Source organism: Giraffa tippelskirchi, chromosome 9, assembly GCF_054371585.1.
Source record: "Giraffa tippelskirchi isolate mGirTip1 chromosome 9, T2T-mGirTip1v1.2.pri, whole genome shotgun sequence".
NCBI lineage: Eukaryota > Metazoa > Chordata > Mammalia > Artiodactyla > Giraffidae > Giraffa > Giraffa tippelskirchi.
The window spans coordinates 95911539-95937444 of NC_137283.1; the positions used below are offsets into that span (position 1 = coordinate 95911539).

Consider the following 25906-nt stretch of genomic DNA (forward strand, 5'->3'; position numbering starts at 1 on the left):
TTTGAAATGTGTTGAGCTTTTATCTTATGAAATAATATATGTTTTGTAAATTTCCATATATCATTGAGAATAATATTCATTTTCTAATGGTTAGAAGCAAAATTCTATATACATTAAATTGTTGTTGCTCATTCTCTAAGTTGTGTCTGACTCTTTGCAACACCATGGCCATAGCACACCAGGATATCCTTCACTATCTCCTGGAGTTTGTTCAGATTCATGTCCATTGAGTTGATGATGCTATCTAACCATCTCATTCTCTGCTGTCCTCTTCTCCTTTTGCTTTCAATCTTTCCCAGCATCAGGGTCTTTTCCAATGAGTCGCTCTTTGCATCAGGTGGCCAAAGTGTTGGAGCTTCAGCTTCAGCATCAGTCCTTCCAATGAACATTCAAGGTTGATTTCCTTTATGATTAACTGGTTTGAACTCCTTGCTGTCCAAGGGACTCTCAAGAGTCTTCTCCAGCACCATAATTCAAAGACATCAGTTTTTGGGTGCTCAGCTTTCTTTTTGGTCCAACTCTCTCATCCATTCATGACTTCTGGAAAAACCATAGTTTTGACAAGACAGAACTTTGTTGGCCAAGTGATGTCTATGCTTTTTAATATGCTATCTAAGTTTGTCATAACTTTACTTCCAAGGAGCAAGCATCTTCTAATTTCATGGCTACAGTCACCATCCACAATGATTTTGGAGCCCCCAAAAATAAAATCTGTCACTGCTTCCACTTTTTCCCCTTCTGTTTGCCATGAAGTGATGGGACCAGATGCCATGATCTTAGTTTTCTGAATGTTGAGTTTTGAGCCAACTTTTTCACTCTCCTCTTTCACCCTCATTCAGAAGCTCTTTAGTGCCTCTCCACTTTCTGCCATTGGAGTGATATCATGTGCATACCTGAGGTTGTTGATATTTCTCCCAGCAATCTTGATTTCGGTTGTGATTCATCCAGCCTGGCATTAAGTTAAATAAGCAGGGTGACAATATACAGCCTTGTCGTACTCCTTTCCCAGTTTGGAACCAGTTAGTTGTTTAAGATTCTAACTGTTGCTTCTTAACCTGCATACAGGTTTTGCAAGAGACAGGTAAGGCGGCTGGTATTTCTATCTCTTTAAGAATTTTCCACAGTTTATTGTGATCCACACAGTCAAAAGCTTTAGTGTAGTCAATGAGGCAGAAGTAGACGTTTCTCTAGAATTTCTAATCCTGATTTACATGTTAATTTTGTTCAGTATTTTTGGTTCTAACCTTTAAACTGTATGAATGTCAAATTTTATTAGTATTATTTTTTTCAATCAGTATGTGTCTGTCTTTACCCATATGTTTACCAGTGTCACTATTTACCATTTCATTTGCATCTCTGAATTCCTTTTGCTGTCCTACTTCTTTCAAGAGCATCTTCTTTAGAAGTGCCTTGAGCAAAACCTATTGGTGGAAAATATACTCTGTTTTTATTTCTCCGACGATGTCTTTAAGTAATCCTCATTCCTGAGAGCCTTCTGCTTGGCACATATCTAGGTCATCAGTTATCACTCTTTGAACATTTTCAGTGTATTATGCCTCTGTCTTGTTTGTTCTTCTTCCACTGAGGTGGGAGAATTCTGTTATCAGTTGAATTGTCATTCCTTCCTACGTGATCTATCTTTTCTTTCTGGCTTCTTTAAATATTTTCTCTTTGCATTTTATCTGCTGCAGTTTCAGTCAAGTTTATTGGAATAAGAGCTTCTTTTTATTGTGAAATGCTTCTTTTAACAATTTGAGGGATTAATAGCCTTTATTCTTCAAACATTGTGTCTTCATTTTCTTTTCTTTTGCTGATTAGGAACATGTTGGGTATGTACATTATTTCTTCCCTTTTAACACCTCTTTTAAGTTTTTCATCTTCTTGTGTCTCTATGCCATAATGTAGTATAATTTGATCTGTTCTAACATATATTCCCTAATTATTTTTTGAACCCTATAAGTTATAGTTTTCTTATAATAGTTATTTTTAAATCTTATTTGTTATTTTCACAATCACCTGTTGCTTGTTCTTATTTATAAATTTATATTTTATTTCTTAAAACATTCATATATATTAAATTTTGACTATGAAAATCTCAATATTTGAAGTACTTTGTGATATAATTTGTTGTTTGTTGTTTCTTTGGACTCTCACTCACGATGGTCTTTTCTGTGTTTGAGACTTTATGAAATCACATTTTTTTTCCTTTCCCTCATTTCTATCTGAACTTATCTTTCTTTGTCTCTATTGTCCCTGTTCTGCTCAAATTTATCCCACTCCTAGGAATTTCTTACCATCTGAGGTGTCCTGTCTTGGGAGTCAGCACTAGCTTATCAGTTTCTCAAGGTCATAGAGCACCTGATGGCATGAGCACTAGACCTCATGGTGAACGCTTTATGCTCACCTGCTGAACACTGGGCAAAGTCTCTCTTAGTTTCAGCTGATGATCAAAAATTACTCAGTCTCACTTTTCAGAAAATACCTGTTAACTGTAGGAGGGTTCCTTATTTTCAGGTTTCTCAGAATCCCCGTTATTCCTTATGCATTCTCTTCTGAAAACATTGATCCCTGCGGGGTTTTGACTGTCTGATTGTTCCCATCCACAAGTATTTTAGGGTTAATTTCATTTTGTAGTAAATATTGCCTGTGGGTTTTGCTATCTGTTCTTATGGTGGGATTTGGAGGAGATTTAAATACTGTATTGCTATTATCTTCTCAAAACCCCCTGGGTCAGTTATATTTTCATCCTACCATCCCTGAAATAAAAAAGGATCTTAGCCCCTGCACTCCCACTTTGCTCCTTGCACACTTAGTTTTTGAGTTCCAGTTTTAATGTCATCACTTGTCCTCAGGATGACCTCACCCTTCATGTAGCAGCAGGATTTCTCCCCTGTTTCTGGGGCAGGAGGAAGGATTCTGTTTGGAGATTTTCGTTATGTCCTCTGAGTCCAGCACTGCAACAAAAGATGTACTTTCATAGTTGTTGTTGTTGTCTACCATATTATCAGAAGTATTTGTGCCTAATAGTATTTTTAATGTTGCCCACAGACCTCATTTTAACCAAGGTTCATGGCTTACTTTTATCAATTAAAAAGTAAAATATCTGATAGTCTAGTTCTAGACAACTGTACAAAACTAAATCTGTTATTAAAATTTTAGAAAGCTTGACTCATAGAAGCCTCAATTTTATCTTCTTTCAAGCAAAACCATCCTCACCCTCAGTTAATATATACAGACACAAACCTTTAAAAAAAGAAAACACACTTCCTTGTAGTATATGGATGAAAGCTTAATTCAGGATAAAATTATTGACTCCTTTTTTTGTTGGATGCCCCTTGCTGAAACAGAATATTGTTAGAGATTGTTTGCTGGAATGGACTTTTGATGGATACTAATATCAGTATAGTTTTTCTTCAAAACAATTTAAAAATGAATATGTAGAAATACAAAAATCCTCATAGGGTAGTGGCTGATAACAGGGAAGCTGGCTTTAGATGGACTGGGTTCCCATCCTGACTTAAAAGTTTGGGTAAATTGCTTAACATCTTTGTGCTCAGTAGCCTTATTTTTTGAATGTGAATAATGATATTAAAATTACCTCTTCAAAACTTTGGGAAGATTAAGATAAAATAGAGTTCATAAGTGATTTGTGCATAGTAAGTGATCATTAATTGCTGTCTATGAGGATGATGATGATAATGATGGTGATAATGATGATAAAAAGTTACTTCCCTAGTTAGAGACAGGCTTTGCTTATAAGTCTTTTGTGTCAAAATGGATGCAAAAATGAGATAAAATAATAATTTAAAAATCTCACTGATTTTGGTGTGGACTTAAAGCAATCCCACTTTTTTAGAACACGAGTGATAAAATTCATGGAGATTTTGTTCCAGGAGGGAAAAAAAAAAAAAATGGAGCAGTTACTTTTGGCTGAAGCCTTTTAAATAGGTGCTAGCTGCTGGGCTCACTCCCTCTGATCACTCCTTCTGCTAGACCCCAGAGAAAGTCCCCAGGGCTTCCCAAGTGGTGCTAGTGGTAAAGAACCTGCCCGCCAATGCAGTAGACATAAGAGACTGGGTTCCATCCCTAGATTGGGAAAATCCCCTGGAGGAGGGCACAGCAACCCACTCTAGTATTCTTGCCTGGAGAATCCCACGGACAGAGGAGCCTGGCAGGCTACAGTTCAGGGGGTCACAAAGAGTCGGACACAACTGAAGGGACTTCGCATGGCACAGCACAGAGAAAGTCAGTGTACAAGGCATAGTTGGTAAAATGTTTGTCACTGTCCATTATTAGTCTTCGGGTACCAACAATGTGGCCTCATTCATTTATTGGTGATGTTAAGTTGTTCTGACATTGCCCTCAAGACAGTCATGTCTTGTCCTTAGAGTGACAGAACAGACACTCAGAAAGGGCTGCACACATTTATTGAATGCCCTTGGCTTCACTGTGTGCAGGATTCCAAATGTGAACTGTCTCTGAGTACTTTATTACTCCCTGCGGTCAGTTCCAGGAATCTGTGGATATTGCTCAGTGTAGCAGTTAATTTTCTTTAAAACTCATGACCATTTTAAATAATAGCTTGTGTAGAAGGAGCTATTCACACCTGATAGCTAAAATAAACTGGCCGTCAACTGTTGCCTGGAACTACTGTAGATTCTTAGGGTGTCTTGAAAAAATATAAACTCTTAGAATATAGTATTCTATCAGGCTATTTACACATAATATAGCAAATCAGTTGGGAAAATAATTTGAAGCTTTCAATAAGTCTGCAGACACAAGGTGATGCTGTGAATAAGGTAAAGTGAGAGGAGTGAAGAAGAATACAAAAATCCATGCTAAGCTACTTTTGTGTCTGTGCTTCAGGGTGCCAGATGCTTACCTATGAGCATTTCTTGAAACTCTACACAAATCAGAATAGACTGCCAGTAGCAATAAACAGTAACTGCTGGTACACACACATGCATTATTTAGGTAGTTTTTATTTATTTATCCTGTTTGCTAAGAATATGCAGAGCAGACTGGGCAATGCATAGAAAAATGTTATCTGTAAAAATAACAAAAACACACAATATATGCCATTAATGTGTATCCTTTAACGTTTTCCTTCTCTCCAAAATACAATCTCTTTTCTTCTTTTCACTTTTTTACCCACCACTACCCTCTCATGCTCAAGTGAAGAAGCTTTGCTTCTCCCGAGATTTATCACTCCATATTCCTCCTTGACTCTATCCTTTCTTGTCTCCCCTGATCTTGCTCCCTCAATCCCGCACTTTCATTTCTCACTTTAAAAGATCCTCTTCCTCCTGCTGACAAATATCTTCCGATGATTCCCTTGTATAAAATGTCTCTTACCCTTTCTGTTCCTGAAGCCCTTGTGCTTTTGTTCTGCTTTCATTTGCAGCCACACTTCTGGACAAAGCTTCCCACCAATTCTTCACCACATCTTCAGGCTTGAACTCCACGCGATATTCAGTTTCTATGAAAGTATAGGATGGAGTCCTCAATTTGAAAGTCAAAATAATACATTTTTATTCTCCATTGTTTGGAATATGATCAAGTTAAAGTGGTCAGGCAAACAGAACAGGTACTACCCTTTACTCTTCATTACTGTTTCCAGAGACAGCTAGGTAACTCTTCTACTCATCCACACCAAAGGAGAACAGATCGTTGAAAGAACAGAGGAACACACTTACGGAAACACTGCTTCATCTCTGCTCTGCCCAAGTGTGTGACTCATGTGTGAATTGCCTCTGTCTGAGCCTTCTGGCAGATACTTGTTAAACGATATAATGCTAACAGCAATATAATGCGGCAATATAATGTTCTAGAATCAGAGAAGACTGAGTTTAGAAGGCCGTTCTTGAGAGGTAGGATCGCTTGGTGGTTAACAGCACAGTTTCTGGAACCCAAATGCTGAAGTCTGAATCCTGATTTCCCCCCTTACTAGCTCTGGAACCCTCTAGACTTTAATGATCCCTTCTGTAAAACGGGAATAATAATAGTACCTTCTCACAGATTTGCTGAGGAGGTGAAATGTGTTAGTATTTGTGCTTAGAACAAAGGAGGGCAGGTTACAGTACATTCTTTATGAATTAAATATAAAGCTACATTCAAGCAGCTCTGACCCAGGCAGGCTGGAGTTCATGCCCTAGCCTTGCCAATCACTCATTTCATGCCCTTGGGCAGTACTTAACCCCTCTCTGCTCTGTCTGTACAGGAGATTTAAAATAAGAGATCCTATGTCAGAGAAGTGCTGTAGGGATTGAATATGCCAGTACATGTGAAATTACTTAATAGGACCTGGGAGATGGTTTAAGTGTTAGGAAATATTAACTCTTATTGCCATCATTAAAAGTGATGTCTCAACCCTCCCGGTTTTGTCCATTAACACAGTGCATATCTCTTCTAAACTTTTCCAGATATCTTGCCTTCCTTGTCTTGCTTCATTCTAGATATTGAAACTTCACGACTGGCCAACACCATAACTGAACTCATAGAAAAATTAACTTTTCATGATTCCCAGTTAATGAGTACTTCTTAGGTTTTCCTCATTGCTGGAAATGGCACCACCGTCTTTCTTCAATCTTAACAAAAATGATGTTACCGCTTTTTGTATTCATCTCTTGCAGTCACAGTATAAAGCCTCATTTACTCTCAACTTCTTCAGTGACTCCTAGTTGCAGAAATCACTAGTTTCTGGGTTGCCTATAAAATGCATTCCCTATTTCTTGCTCTGAATCCATTCTCACATATTCTAGTTTTGTCATTTTTACTAAACACATCTAAAATATTATTTTTCTCTTGAACAACCTTCACTTGCTATGACATTATGTAGAGACAACTCAGCCTGACCTATAAAAACTTTGCACACGACAATCCTGTCCAGCGTTTCCAGATGTGGTTCTCCTGCCCTCTTCAGTGTTTCCTGCGCTCCTTGAATAGCCTTTCTTTTGCTGGATCTAGTCTTTCTTCATCTGATAGCCTTCACTTTAAGCTTACTATCTCTTTTAGTCAAAATCTCCTCTGTATGAAAGAGTTCGTTTCGAGTTGCTGCTGCTGCTAAGTCGCTTCAGTCGTGTCCGACTCTGTGCGACCCCACAGACGGCAGCCCACCAGGCTCCGCCATCCCTGGGATTCTCCAGGCAAGAATACTGGAGTGGGTTGCCATTTCCTTCTCCAGTGCATGAAAGGGAAAAGTGAAAGTGAAGTCGCTCAGTCGTGTCCGACTCTTAGCGACCCCATGGACTGTAGCCTACCAGGCTCCTCTGTCCATGGGATTTTCCAGGCAAGAGTACTGGAGTGGGGTGCCATTGCCTTCTCCGTCGTTTCGAGTTAGACTTTCTTTATAAAATAATTTTCTGATTACCCCTCCCGTTAAAACAAGTTACTCCCTAAAATTTCCCTGGCACATTTTGATAATTCTTTTATAATAATGACTGTACCCATTCAGAGTCAAGTATTGAATATTTTATCCAAACCATCACTTGCCCAATGAGGGCACAAGTTATAAGAGTAAATGGGCTGTAGTGCCTTTCTCGGGGTTTGTTTTTTTTTTTGTATCCTGAGTAATGAAAATCGCATGAATTGATCCTCCTTCAGTAAATTCCAGTTACTGTTAAGTTACTTACACAGAGATTGTGTTTCTACGGCAACTGCCCCAGGCTTGCAGCTTATCTTGTGTCTCTGTTCTCCATCTGGTTAGCCTGAGCAGTTGACATGTGACTCAGTTCTTGCCAGTTTCTATCACCTGTAGTTGATTTACTCTGGGTCAGAATACTGATTTTTGGAAAGAGAATAAGCTGTTTTTATTCTATCTGCATTTATTTCCCTGGGGGTAAGAAATAGATCCAGAGAATAAGTGCTTTGGTTTTAAGTATGCTACTGTCTACAAAAATAATATATGTTTTTCTTGTACAAGGACCTTGCACCATTTTAATTTTGTAAACATCTTCCATAGAAATTAGAAGATTTTTTACTACACAATTAAATATGATCATTATTTGATTCATCTAAGAATTCTGATATTTTTAAAAAATATTATGTTACTTAAAAATATCATTTAATCATTTATACAACTATTTTGTTTATAACTGTTGATAGGACAGTTTAAGGCCACTTAATCCAATATTTAACTGGGTTAAACCTATATTTAAATATTTTAAAAACTAACTAGGTTGAAACTTCAATAATTCATCTTAAAAAATGCTAGTAGTTTTGTTTTTCCCCAATTTGTTCTTTTACATAGTAATAACTCTTCCCAAAGGGCACATTTCTGTCCTACTAGAGAAAATTTGCATACTAACCTATTTATCCCTTTTCTAACTATTTATAAATAGCTATTATGCAAAATCTGAATAAATAATATAAAATTACCCTCTTTCCACTCATTATAAGTGCTAAAAAATTGATATAAATATGTAAAGATCATTTAATTATGTTGTATTAGAATAATCTCCTACTTAAAATTACTGCCACATTATTCCACTATGTATCTTTTAAGTAGACTGCACAAAAGACTATGCCATATATGTAATGCTCCTGAAGGGTCATTGTTTATGTCTGAGCTTTTGTTCAACTTTTAATGCCATTTCATTGTCTTTACAATCATCAGAAGTCAGCTAACAAAAGATGTGGATGGAGCATTTCCTCTTGATCTGCCATATGTATATAAATTTATTTACCTAAAATTCCCTAAATTCCAAAAGCGACTGTGGTTTGGGGAGGTAGTTTTAGGAGTCAGAGGAGGACAGGCACATTTGGGAGGATCACTGCAGGTCCTGCGTGCCCCCACCAGACTGTTGGCCTGCTGACCACACCAGCCTGGCACAGCATCTGTTTCCTCCCCACTCTGTCCGAGTCAGGCAAGCTGCCTTATTTGTTAGAAAGTTCTTGTTCATAGAGATACTTGATGCTAAGTTTATAGATTGAGACCTTCTATCTCTTAAAAACCTTTAAATACAGTATCTCCTCTTTGGGAAATAGGTCATGAATTGATACATCTTTCTTTACTCTCTAGGAGAAGATTCTGAAGATGTACCAACTTCAAAGAAAGCTAAAGGTAAGATTTTTATCTTCAGTTCACTACGAGTTTTCTTGTCTGTAATATTTTTTCTGTTTTATTTAACTATTCTGGTTCTCAGCTTTACCTAAGCAATGTTTAGATGGTACACTTATCTGTAAACAGTTTTTGTACATTATTTGGAAAACACATAATATGCTATACATCTATATATATTATATATCTCTGTATATTATATATCTCTGTATATCTCTATATATTGAAGACTAATTGGACGTGATTTATTTACAAGTAATTATTAAATAATTTGTAGGCCAATCAGATAATAAGAGAAATATTTCAAAATCATCATTTCCCAAATGTTGTTTGACAGGAGGACCATGTAAATGTTCAAATATGATATTGACATGTGTTTATTAAGAAAAATCACGATAACTTGCCTATATTAGCAACAGTAGCATAAAGAAAAGTTGGAAGGAAGGAGGAAGAGAGAGAGCGAGGGGAGACAGACCTCAAACCTCAGAAAAATTTGCTACAACCAGGTACATGACCTTAGGCGAGTATTTCCAGGACTAAATTTATTCATCTGTATTGTAAGGTTTTCAACTAATTTAACTTAATGCATTTTTTTCCTGAAAGGTTTCTTGGCTTCCTAGTTGGGCCTGTTATATGATAGATATTTTCTATTCTCCTTTCAGACTTGCCTGTGGACAATAAGAGTTTGCCTAAGAGGTGCTCTTGTCATCAAAATACGAGTTTTGTGGCAGTGTCTGGAATTAATTAACAGTGTGGAAAATAGCACTTTGAGAAAAGACACAAGAGAATAGGTTTTTGATTCTTATGAGAAGATTTACACTTAAGATATTTGTGAATACTAAAATTTTGGAGTTTTTATAAAACAATTATTAAGAACAATAACTTAATTTTGTTTTTACTTCTAGAACATAACTTCTCAAACAACTTTATATACAAATCATCTGGAAATCTTTTTGAAATGAAATAAATTGATATTGGAGACCAATAACTGTGTTTATTTAAGTTTTCCAAGTAATGTTAGAATTACTGGTTCATGGATCACACTTTGAGAAGGAAGTTTTTTGAACTCATTTAGAATTTGATGAAATCTAAAACCTGCTTCAGATGAAACACACACACACACACACGTTCATATCTTAACATTTCATAGGTTTATAAGAAACTCGTGAAAGTTTATCTCTGTACACCAGTTAAGAACTTCTGACCTGGGAAAAGGGGTTCAAATGAATAGTGTCAATTTATCCTTCATTACATAAACACATGGTGCATATCACTTCAGCAAAAGAGTCCTTGAGTACCTGAGAAAAGAAAGGATACAGGATCCCAGCTTGCTGCTATTCTTTCATGACAAGGATGACCATTAAAACTCATGTCTCTCACAAGTTTAAAATTATTTTGATTAAAACATTTGTTTCATAGCAAGATTCCATCCTCACTATAACTCTGAACATGAAAACCTCTTCAAAGAAAGGAATGAGTGTCAAGCCAGTGCTCCATTAACATCCAACACATCAGGACCAGTTTCTATGTGAACAATTGCCTGTAGCATTTTCCATTCTTTTCTTTCATTGCCTCCTCTTCTATTACTGGCTCTTAACCTACTAAAGTTTGTAGTTAAAGACTGAACAGAATCTGAATAAGAACCTAGAATTTATTATAAGGAGGGCGAATAGCTCCTGTTTCTTTCATATTGTGCACCTTTTAAGACATTTTTCATTTCCCTACATATTTGTATAATAACTATGAATGTACAAAGTAATTACTTTCATATTTTTGTATCCACTAGAAGAAACTGAAGATGTATCTTCCACAAAGAAGCAGAAAAGTAAGTTTAAAAAAAAATGATTAAAACCACTAAGGCATTCTGTAGCTGGTACATATAAACTGAAAGTTTAGACTCTCTTAAGAAAACCAGCGTTAGAAGAAAAAGATTCTTAGCACATACATGAAGAATAACATTAAAGTAGGTCACTTATATTTCAAAGAGAAGTTCTGCACTTTTCATGTCAGTCAAGAGGCACATATTTGGAGGAATTACAAAGTAATGACTGAAATGGCATTTATTGTAAACCGTTCTACACAGCTCTGATCCTGAACACTCTAACTGAATCTGTGCTTAAATGTGTGTTACTGTCTGCTTTATGAAAAGACAGCTGAAGTGATATGCTGAAATTTTTTACCTCAAAAAGAAAAAAAATGTAGAAATAGGTCTTAGCAATTCAATTGCTTAGAAACTCACTTCTAAGATTCAAAGTTCCTTTTAATTTTTCTCGATATATGGCAGGCTGTTAATATTCAATCTTTGGGATCATTGATTTTATAATGCAATCAATATTCATATGCAGTTACAAAATTCAATGTCCTATTTTCTTATTATTCCAGCACTTCCAAATTAGACATTTTTTTCTTCAGATGGTAAAGCAATACATCTTGAATTCACATATGCATAAAAGTCTTTGCTGCATAGACTAAAGGAAGCAATTTTTTAAATAAGTATAACCAAAGCTTGCTTCACATAAGGCTTTTGAAATAAAAAATAGACATTTATCTGAGGAAATAATGTCAGTAATGTTCTGTGGATTCCACAAGCTTTCTTAAATGTATTTCTGAAGGAAATTACAAAAATGACCTCTATAATAGCAAACACTTCCTGTTATATTAATATATCTGAATCATTGAAAAAATATCAAGAGCCTACTATGTTTTAAGCACTGTTTAGATGCTGTGGCTACTGCAACAGATGAGAGAAAACAAATTATAATCCTTCCTATAATCAGGTTGTATGAAATAAGAAATAAATAAGTAGTCTTAATACTTTCAGGTATGGTTGCAAAATCCATAAAATCAATCTAAGCATGTTTTTGTTTATTTAGCAATGCTTTCCCAATTGTTCACCTAATTGTAACAATTTGTGGCTATCACATAATACTCAAAATCTCTTATTTCATAAATAAATGTTAAAACATAAGATAGGTGGATTATATTCATGTCAATTTCCTGTTTGGGCTATTATAGTATCATTCATTTTGCAAAGATGTTGCCATTGGTGAGCACTAGGTGACAGATACGTGGGCTCTGGCTGTATCATTTCTTACAACTTCATGTGACTCTTCAATGATCTCAAAATAAAAGAAGTAAATAAAATAATTTCATTTTTTAGTAAAAGGCAAAAGTGTCAAATATTTTCAGTTCACTTGGGGGATTTACCGTAGCAAAACAATATTTTTATCTTACCATGAAGCAGTTCTATAGTTTGACATTCATGAGCCTTTTATAGAAGATCTAGAATGTGCAGCTACAATGATATTTTCACTCACAGCCATTTGGCATCAATAAAATAAATGTCAGGACGGTGCTTGTGAATGAGAGGGCTCAGCTGGACAGTAGCCTGATTCTGATGGTCTCTCCCCCTTTGAGTACTGGCGCTGCCGTTCCTCCTTCATGCAGGCCCAGCTTTACCATCATCCTTCTCTGTAGCCTGTCCAACCCCTAACCCTAGACTCTCACAACCTTGGCGAGGGTGCAGGGGCACGGGTTGTGTTACTGCCCCTGTTTGAGGCTAAAACAAAATAGAAAACAATTCTGGATAAGATAGAGAGGAAAGAAGAATTAAATTCAAGATTTCTCCAAATCATTTTCATCAGTGAAAAAGCTTAGTGATTAAAGTCTGCTGACAACATGGGTGATGAAATCAGAAAAATCTCTTGTTGTCTCCCTTAGCTTCTTTCTACCCACGCTTTGCTCTATTCTACTTCCTAAGACCTTAGACTCATGTGGATTTAACTAGCTCCCCCACCCCATATTCCACATACTGCAAGCTGCAATTATCATTCTCTTTCCTGGGCAGCTGCAAGAAGTCTGTGGTTGGTTGACAGAATGCTGGCTGTTGCCAAGACTGTCTGTGGAACCCATGCACATATGCATTGAATTAGACTGCCTTGCAATGCTTTACCTCTGTTCCTAATCACATTCTAGTTGTTTTTTAATAAATCATCATGCTCTCTTTCTTAGCCCCCATCAGCTTCTTCCAGTGTGTCTACTTGGATGGATACAATGGCTATGGATTTCAGTTTCCTGTCACTCCTGTGCACCACCCTGGAGAGAGCTCTGGCCAACCAAATTCTCCAGGACAGAAGCAACAACGACAATAAGACACACAACGCACAGCCCTCACAAATCGCTTTAGGACTTCGAAAATAGGATCTTTTGTTTGTCTACAGTGACACAGGCAATTGAAATCATGTAGTCCAGGGGATTTCTTTGAAAATATTTTACTCTTCTGCCTGGTGTAGAAAGGGTGAGCAGAGGGACTGAATGATAAGCAGACAAGTTGGAGGGGCTGGCGCTCAAGAATCTGTCATTTGTGTGTTGCTGGGTGTGGGTGCTTATGTTTTTCTATTTCCAGTCACTTTAAGGTTGTTCACAAACTAATTTAAATTTTGCTTAATAATGATCTTTTAAACATAATTGATACAATTACAAAGTGAAATTTGTGGCTTCAGTTACATATTAACTTTTAAGTGAAAACACAGACTATGCTTTAAGCTTAAAGGCTATAGGAGCTTATACAAAAGCTGCTCTTTTGCATCATGTAGGTATCTAAACTCAATTTACCCAATATGTTGATATTCAATAGTTTAATTTTATTTCTATGTATATATATCTATTTTAGTTGTGACTGTTATCTAAAAATGGGTAACAGTTCACCAAAAAATGCTATAAGTTCCTTGTGATGCTCTTTTAGAGCTCAAAATATCTCTGAACTTTAGACATGATAAGACGGAGTGGAAAGGCTTAATGAATCTTATCCCTAAGATTTGTCTTGAATTACGATTAAGAAATTCACTCCAGTGGAAATATGCCATCCAATTAGGCGAGTCTGGTGAATTATCTGTTTAAATGTAAGCAAATGAGATGTAGACTAGCCAGATTTCTCCAGACTGTGCCCGAGTGAAAATGTCACCTTGGTGAAATTTTAGATCAGTCATCAAATTTGGGTGACAGATGCAAGAAGATTTTCATTTCACTTTAATAGGATCATTCTATGAAGTTAAATAGGTTTTATTGTTCAAAACAAAAAAATATGAATGTCATCAAAGTTGAAGGAACACATTTTAACCATTAAGTTCACCATGAGATATCTTACTTGTTTTTTAGGTAATTACTTATCAGTGCTAATGAAATGAATAACAATCTTTAACTTATTTGATGATGCATCACTGGGGAAAACAACTATACTTTTGCCATCCTTTGTCTCTAGGTGATATAAACACTTATGTTTTTTAACCACATTTTTCTATCAACAATAAAAGTCATGCCAGGGAATTCCCTGGCAGTACAGTGGTTAGGATTCCACGCTTCCACCACTGGGAGCACAGATTTGATCCCTGGTCAGGGAACTGAGATCCTGCATGTCACATGGTACAGTCTAAATAAATAAATGAATAAATGTCATGCCACTGTGACCTTTATTATGTTTACAGTAGCAATTTAACTTATGACACATTAACTCAGGAAGTAAATTGAATTACTCTTTCTGGCTTTTTAATCATCTTCAGCAAAGTCTGAAGGAGCCAGAGCCAATACTAGCCAAGTGATTTATTTTCAAGGACTGCAACTAAGTTCTTTAGGTCCAAGATGTAGAACATTGTTTCACTGGAATATCATTAGGCTAGGGCATCAGTAAGAAGTTAACTATTAACAACGAATGTTCAGGGACTTTTGTGAATGGTTAGTCTTGACCACAGGCTGGTGGACCTAACTTTCACCACAAAAGCCAATGATATGATGAACCAAGATTAATGCCACTCCATATGGAGGGCTGCCTGGAAGTGTGTAACTTCAGTACCAATCAGATAGTACCATCTTATAAAGCCTTTTCTTGTAACAATAAAAACTTATGAGTAGGACAGTGGATAAAGTTTATTGCTCAACTTCTCCAGCTTGTCCAACTTAATGACTAAAGGCATAGAGAGAAAATATGATGGTTTTCTCAGTTTCATGGAAAGGAATGGCTTATCCATTCATTCCTTTCATTCAATGACTGTTGAGCATTTACTCTTTCTAAGGCACTGTGTTAGGCACTGGGGTGTATAAGAAAAATATCAGAGATAAATTATATTCCCAGTGCTATCCTGACACAATATGTGGCCTTGGAAAGTTTGCTAAACATACCGTGCTGATTTTTCCCGTGTGTAAAATAAGGATTTCTGGACAAACAACCTTATACCTCACAGATGTGCTGTGGAGACTGACAAAATATCTTAATATGGACATGACAAAAAAAATGTCTAAAATAATTCTTTTGAATTAGCACTACTTGTTCCTCTGAGGGCTTTTCTACATTATGTTATGGTCTCTTTCATTCTCATTATAAAAACTATTTGATAAAAAATAAAATATGACAGCTTCTTGTAATTAGACAAATCAATTATGCTGTAAACAATAGTAACGATGTTGTTACAGTATATCTGCTTGAAGTTACAATGAAATAGCATATGAAAATTGTTAACTAAACTCTCATCTGTTCATACAGTTTCATCAAATAAAGTATTTCTAGTCCTTTCATGTTTGTGCTTTACATTTTAAAATGAAAAGATAAATGGTTGGTTGAAAAGTTGTTGTCTTTAGTAGTTCACTCATAGTTCATGTCATATTGGTTATGAATGTGTAAGTAGTTAATTGTTTTAGTTCTTCATTTTGTCTAATTGGTATGGGCTGCTCATTCCAATTCTTTACTCTCACCTACACTTTACCTTCTCTTAATAGGTGAAGATCTATAGAAGATAAATAATTATTTAAGGTTTTAAATTTATGTTTAGTTTTCATAAAGCCCGATAATGGGGCCAGGCTTTTTTGAAATAATTCACATGAAAAGCACCAGTGTATTATTTCCTTCTGGTACAACCCTGTCAGAATTCCTCATGGGAATATTTTGGAAGCTAGAACTATATGTTGAGGGACTCAGATTATTTCTTTGAGTTATTTTGCTGGAAAAAAGCAAAGAGAATAACCAATATTATTACCGATAGAAAATTCAAAGATGACCTAGCCCAGTTGGCAATACAGAAAAAGAACCTAATCCTTATAGAAATGCATAAATTTCCCCAAAATAGCCAATTGCATCAAAGCCAGGCCTAGAACATTAGTCAGCTAGCTCCCAAATGCCTTTAACTTAGTCCTCAGGATACAGTTACAAATCTTAGCTAGTTTAATCCAGCATCTCAAAATTTATTTTTTAACTGTAACCAGTGTTAGAAATGTAATCCTATGTGGAAAGACTTGCTTTTTTCTACATGAGAGCCTAAAGGGACTTTAAGAGTTTCATTCATTTGCTTTAGAGATAAAGGAACTGAATCTCAGAGATGTTAGGTGACATGCCAAAGGGTCGCATTGCTAACTAGTAATAGAATTAGACGGAGACCTGGGATCTTCTGTTTTCTAATCCACCACATATAACCCACCCTGTGTGACTCCATGTTGAACTCTCCACCATCATAAACTACCTCTGTCATTTACACACTCATTAAGATGTAGAAACTCAGCACAACTTTCCAGTAACTGGCTTCCTGACAACACTCTTTGCCCTACTCCTTTCAGATCAATACTACTGCTACCTTGTACCTGCTCCCCTCATTAATTATGAAGTGAAGCGAGCTCAGCTGTGTCCGACTCTTTGCAATCCCATGGAATTCTCCAGGCCAGAATACTGGAGTGGGTAGCCTTTCCCTCCTCCAGGAGATCTTTCCAACCCAGGAATCGAACCGGGGTCTCCTGCATTGCAGACAGATTCTTTACCAACTGAGCTATCAGGGAAACCGTCATTAATCATACATGTCGACAAAACATTTAGAAATTCCTGTGGATACTTTCCTTTGTGTATGAAAATATTTTTATTTTTCCACACTGTTTAACTGTAAAAAAGCCATAAGTCACTGAAAGACCCCAAATATTTGCTCCAAATAAGAGAAAAACAACTCTCTTTAAATTAATCTCAACACAACCAAAGTTGTAGTTTAACAAAATAAGTAAGGAAAACAGATGCTTACAAAAACATGTTTATATTGTAAAGGAAAGCTCAAATTAAATCATGAATTAGTGCATATTAATAAATATATCATACGAATTTCAGAAGAAGTTCATGTTAATAAAGTAGTAATAGCAATAAATAAAGGTTTATACATTTAATATTATATATATTATATATTATATATCCCATTGTATATATTGGGTATACAATATATCCCAAACAACTTCAGATATTCTAAATCAATGACAACAGAATGTCCTTCAAATCATTGACTCAGAACCCATAGATCTTGTAAGATATCTGTGGAAAGGTAGTGCCCTGAATAGAAAGCTGAGATAGAACACCACTCGACCCATGGACCCCAGACAATGCTACAGCATCAAACATTTGTCAGAATATCTGAAGGTGTTTCAGCAATGTAACTTAGTGAAGGCAGTGTCAAAGTAAATGTTATTGCATCTTTAAATAATTGACATTTGTCTATGCTAAGGAAGAACTCTCTCTCTCTCTCATATTCAGAATTCAATGACAAATCATTTGTATATATTTAATACCATCATGGACAGAGTTGGGATGATTTGAATAGAAGTTATATTCTTTAAAAAGGAGGCAATATTTCATAGAAAAACAAGACAACTGTCAATTCTAGCAATTTTAAGAACAAATATAGTAAATAATTAATTCAAGTATTTTCATCTTTGGAACATCTATGCATGAAAAACTATTTTTCAAACTGGGAATATATTAACATTGTTCAAATTCAAAATGACACTTTATAAAGGTGTACATAGAAAGTGTCCTCTCCTCCCATTCTTCTTGCTTCAGTTTCCCATCCACTTCTTTACTTCCCATAGCTAATTACATTGATGAATTCTTGTGTGTCCTTCCTATGAAAATACAAATGTAAACTAATATATGTTCTCATTTTGATACTTTTCTTACATAAACATTACATATCATAGACATTGTTTCGTACTTTCATTTATTTATCAAATATATCTTGAATTATTTGTTTAAACCAGCTCATACAGAGCTTTCTTATTAGTACAGACAGATCTAGACAGGTGAATGTGTCTTATGCACACATCTTGAGTGAAGAGCTAGAAGCCTCTATAAAACTACCAGTTAGGTCAAGATACAGAATACTAATAGCACTACAGAAGCCTCTTTCATATTTCATCTAGTTAATGTCTCCCTGTGCTTGATTGTGTCCAACTCTTTGTGATCCCATGGACTGTAGCCTCCAGGCTCCTTTGTCCATGGAATTTTCCAGGCAAGAATACTGGAGTGGGGTGCCATTTCCTTCTCCAGAGGATCTTCCCGAAACAGGGATCGAACCCATGTCTCTTGTGTCTCCTGCATTGGCAGGAGGGTTCTTCATCACTAGTGCCACCTGGGAAACAAATATCCCCTGGATAATATCCCCTGGATAACCACTAGTCTGACTTTATCATCAAAGAAATGTCTTCACTGTTGTGACATTCATATAAATAAAATCATAAATTAGGTATCTTTATGTCATTATACAGGTAAGACACACTCAAATTGTTATCGTTTACATTGTAAAGAAGTAGTTTATCCTTTTTCATTGTCTTATTCAGGTATGTACGCATTCTATTGTGGGTGGTAATTTAGACATCTCTGGTTTTTGTCTAAAAAAACAGCACAGCTATAAATATTCTTGTTAGTTTCTTATACTGCATAAATGTATGCATGGATGGGTGGGGGGTTTATAACTCAGAGGTGAATTGTTGGCTTATACAGAAGGCTTCCCTGGTGGCTCAGATGGTAAAGAATCCGCCTGCAATGCAGGAGACCTGGGTTCAATCCGAGTCGGGAAGATTCTCCAGGCTCAACAACCCATTCCAGTATTCTTGCCTGGAGAATTCCATGGACAGAAGAGCCTGTGGAGCTACAGTCCATGGGGTCACAAAAAGTCAGACATGACTGAGCAACTCACATACACAATAGGTGAATCTACATTTTTGGTAGATAATTCCAAACAGTTTTCTAACTGGTAACAATTTGCTCTCCAACAACAGAGTACAAAAGTTCTAGCTTCTCCAAATCCTTACTTATACTTGCTATTGTCATTTTGTTAATTAGCTTCTATGGGCTATGTTGTCATACATTGTTACTCTTATACATTGGATTTCCCTGATGACCAATGATGTTGAGAACTTTTAATATATTTACTGATCATTTGGAAATCCTCTTTTATGTAAAACTTGCTTAAATTTTGTGGACCTGTGTAAAGTAGATTTTTTCTCTCTTTTTTTTTAAGGAATACCTTTGGCTTCACATAGATATATTTTTGAGTTTTCATATTTTGTTTCCAAGTTTTGCTGAGCATACAAGAGTTTGGATTTTTTCAGGTTGTTCGTTTGTTTTGTCCTCTTTGTTGTTCCATGTCGTTTCCAAGAAGTGTCCGACTTTTTGCGACCCCGTGGAGTTTACAGTCCATAGAATTCTCCAGGCCAGAATACTGGAGTGGGTAGCCTTTCCCTTCTTCAGGGTATCTTTCCAACCCAGCAATCAAACCCAGGTCTCCCGCATTGCAGGTGGATTCTTTACCAGCTGAGCCACAAGGGAAGCCCAAGAATACTGGAGTGGGTAGCCTATCCCTTCTCCAGTGGATCTTCCAGACCCAGGAATGTAACTGGGATCTCCTGGATTGCAGGAGGATTCTTTACCAACTGAGCTATCAAGGAAGCCCTGATACAATGCATAGACTATTGTAATTATAATCATTTGTTTCTTTTCAAACAAGTCTCTTTTGGCATTGATGAGGAAGTTATACAAATTGTTTTGAGAGATGAAAAATTTTCATTTGTAACTGTTACTTTCTATAATTCTGAGGATGGTTAAACAAAGGTTTTCCAGTTGGTTGTTTTGGATAATGAAAGTTTGGTGCCTACATTTCAGATCTCTGGAAATAATGTCAACTTTTAATCTCATTATGAGTCATAAAAAATATTTTAAAGAAATCAAAAAGTCATGATTCATATTAATAACACCCTCAGCTTTACAACTGTACCTTTGATGTAAAACAGTCTTTAGCTTGTCTTAGTTCAAAGGAATCTTTGCTTGAAATCGATGATAATCCCTTTCACATTCCATTTTATTCAGTTCCTTTAGAGCTTATAACCCTTTGTCTAGTGAGAAGAAAACTTATCTTATGTATGCCTAAAATGACTTAGTCAGACAAGTTACCTCTGCTAAAGTTGTTAAACATGAAATTGCTGAAAATGACTTTAATTCATGTTGATATCAACCCTACTGAAATTGCTATTATAAATCTAGTTACAGCATATCTTTTCATCATTAACTGCAAACTTTTAGGCTGTTGAGTGGGAATTGGCAAATGTTGTTTGTTTCATTAGTTATTTCTATTACTTTTTGCTACAACATTTTAACACATTTTAACAAATAATATAGACTGTGCTTTACATTTTGTATGAAACGGCAGATAGCACATTTTACATAAAATGGAATATATACTATAGAAAATAGGACCACAACATTGTTACATTTTCTGTAGTTTAATTTCAGTGGTACCACCTTTAGTAAAGTAATGAGCAGCCTTTTGAAATAGAGAAAATCATCTTGAAACTGACTGAAAGATTCTTATTCTTTGGTTACCAGGCCAATTTTTAGGGATATAAAGATACTTTTCACATATCTAATGGAATAAAACTCTAACTAGATTAAAATAAAGAATCACACTCTTTCCATAGCAGATTGACAATAGAATATATTAGTAATTATTAATAGTCAAAAGGATCAAGATACTAGCTGATAGTTAATGAGGAGCTAGTTTCTTTTATAAATGAAACATTAATTTGATAATGACAGGAATATGTAACTTCATCTTTCAGAAATGATTGGTTATATTAAGCTTTTTAAATGTATGTTTAAGAAAATTGTTATGTATTTCTTACTTATAAAATAATATTGATTTGAAAAACAGTAAAGTCATTATGAATAGCTTTAAGTGCTTAGGGAAAAAATATTGTGATTACAGAAATTTTGAACTTGAAGAGATAAACCAGTAATTTGACAAGCAGGGTTACTAAAGTTTAGAGCAATTTATTGACTTGCCTAAAATCACAAGCTTCTTTCAAGCAGAACTGAAATGTGAAAAAAATAAAAATGTGATGTGGTTTTTAATACTGTAGTTAGCACAATGAAAATCATGGGATCTACCTAATTTTACTTTCCACAATAATATTAATTTAATGACATGAATGTGATTAAAGATTTGCTATATATAATAAAATTTGTTATTAAAAACAATTTTTTATGCTGTGTTTAAGATGTCTACTGGTGGGAATTCCCTGGCAGTACACTGTTTAGGACTCAGAAATTTCACTGCCATGGCCCGTTTCATCCCTGTTTGGGGAAGTAAGATCAGGGAAGCCTTATGGAGTGGCCAAAAATAAGTAAACAGATAAATAAATAAAACATTAAGATGTCCACTGCTTTCTAAAATTTCTTCAGTTTCTTCTGTTATATCTACTGTTCCTTTCTGTTAATTAAATGATATGTTATTTATTATACACTTGAAGACAAGGACCCCTATAGAGTTCTTTATTGGCCCCAACTGTGCATTTTTCTTAAACAATATTTCAAATAGGAGCTCTCAGCCTAGCAGTATTTTGTAGTAGACAGAGTTAGAGGATGATGGCCACGCCTATCTAATAATCCACTTGCGATGAAACTTCGTTTCACTGAAACTCATTCTGAAATCAGGTAAGGTATGTCAACATTTGGAAGATATGTATTCTTTTATTTTGTAATTTTTTGCAGCTTTCTTTTTTCAGTTGTTATTTTATATTGAAGTATAGTTAGTTAACATTATTGTTAGTTTCAGGAGTACAGCAAGGTAACTCAGTTATACATAAGCATTTATCTGTTTTTTTCAAATTCTTTTCCCAATTAGATTATTACAGAATATTGAGCAGAGTTCCCTGTGCTATACAGTAGGTCCATGTTGGTTCAGTTCAGTTCAGTTGCTCAGTCGTGTCCGACTCTTTGTGACCCCATGAATCGCAGCACGCCAGGCCTCCCTGTCCATCACCAACTCCTGGAGTCTACCCAAACCCATGTCCATCGAGTCGGTGATGCCATCCAACCATCTCATCCTCTGTCGTCCCCTTCTCCTCCTGCCCCCAATCCTTCCCAGCATTAGGGTCTTTTCCAATGAGTCAACTCTTCGCATGAGGTGGCCAAAGTATTGGAATTTCAGCTTCAACATCAGTCCTTCCGATGAACACCCAGGACTGATCGCCTTTAGGATGGACTGGTTGGATCTCCTTGCAGTCCAAGGGACTCTCAAGAGTCTTCTCCAACACCACAGTTCAAAAGCATCAATTCTTCGGTGCTCAGCTTTCTTCACCGTCCAACTCTCACATCCATACATGACCACTGGAAAAACCATAGCCTTGACTAGACGGACCTTTGTCGGCAAAGTAATGTCTCTGCTTTTAAATATGCTATCTAGGTTGGTCATAATCTTCCTTCCAAGGAGTAAACGTCTTTTAATTTCATGGCTGCAATCACCATCAGCAGTGATTTTGGAGCCCAAAAAAATAAAGTCTGACACTGTTTCCACTCTTTCCCCATCTATTTCCCATGAAGTGATGGGACCAGATGCCATGATCTTAGTTTTCTGAATTTTGAGCTTTAAGCCAACTTTTTCACTCTCCTCTTTCACTTTCATCAGGGGCTCTTTAGTTCTTCTTCACTTTCTGCCATAAGGGTGGTGTCATCTGCATATCTGAGGTTATTGATATTTCTCCCGGCAATCTTGATTCCAGCTTGTGTTTCTTCCAGCCCAGCGTTTCTCATGATGTACTCTGCATATAAGTTAAATAAGCAGGGTGACAACATACAGCCTTGACATACTCCTTTTCCTATTTGGCACCAGTCTGTTGTTCCATGTCCAGTTCTAACTGTTGCTTCCTGACCTGCATACAGGTTTCTCAAGAGGCAGGTCAGGTGGTCTGGTATTCCCATCTCTTTCAGAATTTTCCACAGTTTATTGTGATCCACACAGCCAAAGGCTTTGGCATAGTCAATAAAGCAGAAATAGATGTTTTTCTAGAACTCTCTTGCTTTTTCGATGATCCAGTGGATGTTGGCAATTTGATCTCTGGTTCCTCTGCCTTTTCTGAAACCAGCTTGAACATCTGGAAGTTCACGGTTCACGTATTGCTGAAGCCTGGCTTGGAGAATCTTGAGCATTACTTGACTAGCGTGTGAGATGAGTGCAATTGTGCGGTAGTTTCCTATTTTAAATATAATAATGTGTATATGTCATACCCAAACTCACCATTTTTTCCTCCCTCCCATTTTTCTCCTTTGGTAACCGTAAGTTTATTTTCTCAGTCTGTGAATCTGTTTCGTAAATAAGTTTATTTGTATCATTTTTTTTAGATTCCTCATATAAAGGATGCCATATGATATTTGTCTTTCTGTGTCTGACTTACATCACTTAGTATGATAATCTCCAGGTTCATCCATGTTGCTGCAACTTGCATTATTTCATTCTTTCTAACGGCTGAGTAATATTCTAATATTCCATTGTGTGTATATATATATAAACATACCATATCTTCTTTATCCATTCATCTGTTGATGGACATTTAGTTAGCTTCCATGACCTGGCTATTGTAAACAGAGCTGCAGTGAACACTGTATCCTTTCTAACCAAGTTTTTCTCTGGATATATTCCGGGGGGTGGGATTGCTGGATTACATGGTAGCTCTATGTGTAGTTTTTTAAGGGACTTCCATACTGTTCTCCCGGAGAAGGCATTGGCACCCCACTCCAGTACTCTTGCCTGGAAAATCCCATGGATGGAGGAGCCTGGTTGGCTGCAGTCCATGGGGTCGCTAGGAATCGGAGACGACTGAGCGACTTCACTTTCACTTTTCACTTTGACGCATTGGAGAAGGAAATTGCAACCCACTCCAGTGTTCTTGCCTGGAGAATCCCAGGGACGGTGGAGCCTGGTGGGCTGCCGTCTATGGGATCGCACAGAGTCGGACATGACTGAAACAACTTAGCAGCAGCAGCATACTGTTCTCCATAGCGGCCATATCAATTAACATTCCCACCAACATTGTAGGAGGGTTCTCTTTTCTCCATACGCTCTCCAGAATTTATTGTTTGTAGACTTTTTGATTATGGCCATTCTGACTGGTGTGGGATGATGGCTTACTGTAGTTTTAATTTGCAGTTCTATACTAATTAGCAATGTTAAGAATCTTTTCATGTGCTTCTTGGACATCTGTATGTCTTCTTTGGAGAAATGTCTATTTAGGTCTTCTGCTCATTTTGTATTGGGTTGTTTATCTTTTTGATATTGAGCTATGTATATATATCATATATTTTGGAGATTAATCCCTTATCAGTTGGTCACATCATTTCCAAATATTTTGTCACATTTTGTAAGTGTCTTTTCATTTTGTTTATGGTTTCCTTTGTTGTGCAAAAGTTTTGAGTTCAATTAGATTCCATTTATTGATTTTTGTTTTTATTTCCATTACTCTAGGAGATGGATCCAAAAGGATATTGCGGTGATTTTTGTCAGAGTGTTCTGCCTATGTTTTCTCCTGGGAGTTTATGGTTTTGATTAATCCTGAAAATTTTAGTCATTAGTTTTTTCAAATATTTTACTGCTGTTCATTATTCTAAGACTCAATTACAGATGTGTTAGACCACTTGATTTTGTCTCCAACATCACTGCAGCTCTGCTCATCACTTTTAGATCTTTTTCTTACTATGCTTCCATTCGGAATTTTTCTATTGCTCTGCTTAAAATTCACTAATCTTTTCATCAACAATATGTAATGTGCTGATAAGTGCACCGTGATATTTCATTTCACATATTTTATAATTCTTCTTTAAGTGTTCCTTTTTGTTGATTTTTATCTTTCACATTTTCTTTATCATTATACTAATTTTTTTTAACACTTTAGTATATTTAGGATAGCTATTTTAAAGTCCTTTTCTGCTAATTCCATGATTTCTGTCATTTCTAGATCTTTATCCATTGACTGATCTTCTGATATGGGACACATTTTTCTGATTCTTTGCATGTCTAGTAAATTTAAATAATGCTGGTTATTTTTTAAACTTGTTGAGTTCTAGAAATTTTGCCTTCCTTTAAAGGGTGTTAAATTTTTTTGTGGAAATCAATCAAGTTATTTATGGATCAGCTTTCCCCCTTAAAGCTTATTCTTAACCTTCACTATCCATTATTTTAGTCTTCTGCTGTGTGTAGTCCCCACTAAATGTCTTTAGCACTCAGTGAGGAGTCTCCATCCTAGCTGGTCAGAATGCAGTGAGAATGCTTAAGGAACTGCTCAGGTTTACATGGCTCCAGGTGTTCTTTACCCTGAATTATGGAAGCCCATTTAGATGGGGAGACAGTGGAAACAGTGGCTGACTTTATTTTGGGGGGCTCCAAAATCACTGCAGATGGTGACTGCAGCCATGAAATTAAAAGACACTTACTCCTTGGAAGGAAAGTTATGACCAACCTATACAGCATATTAAAAAGCAGAGACGTTACTTTGCCAACAAAGGTCCATCTCATCAAGGCTATGGTTTTTCCAGTAGCCATGTATGGATGTGAGAGTTGGACTATAAAGAAAGCTGAGCTCTGAAGGATTGATGCTTTTGAATTGAAGCTTTTGGAGAAGACTCTTGAGAGTCCCTTGGACTGCAAGGAGATCCAACCAGTCCATCCTAAAGGAGATCAGTCCTGAGAGTTCATTGGAAGGACTGATGCTGAAGCTGAAACTCCCAAT

The 25906-nt window shown here is 36.2% G+C and overlaps 1 protein-coding gene and 1 long non-coding RNA gene across 43 annotated transcripts in view; both read left to right on the forward strand.

Moving 5' to 3' along the window:
• Window positions 1-15625, forward strand: part of TRDN (triadin) — a 408839-nt gene extending 393214 nt beyond the window's left edge. For 30 of the 42 annotated variants that reach the window (XM_081530502.1, XM_081530503.1, XM_081530505.1 and 27 more), the window contains 3 exons: window positions 9020-9061; window positions 10845-10883; window positions 13070-15625. In XM_081530502.1, the coding sequence (XP_081386628.1) occupies window positions 9020-9061; window positions 10845-10883; window positions 13070-13209 (221 nt within the window). In that variant the 3' untranslated portion in view covers window positions 13210-15625. Of the gene's footprint in view, window positions 1-9019; window positions 9062-9720; window positions 10044-10844; window positions 10884-13069 lie in introns of those variants that run through there. The other 12 variants (XM_081530527.1, XM_081530529.1, XM_081530533.1 and 9 more) reach the window with 2 other exon arrangements.
• A 2745-nt stretch (window positions 15626-18370) lies between these two features.
• Window positions 18371-21383, forward strand: LOC145521702 (uncharacterized). Its single transcript, XR_014065605.1, has 2 exons — window positions 18371-18863; window positions 19649-21383. It is a non-coding gene; the product is annotated as an uncharacterized LOC145521702 (long non-coding RNA).
• The last annotated feature ends 4523 nt before the right edge of the window (window positions 21384-25906 follow it).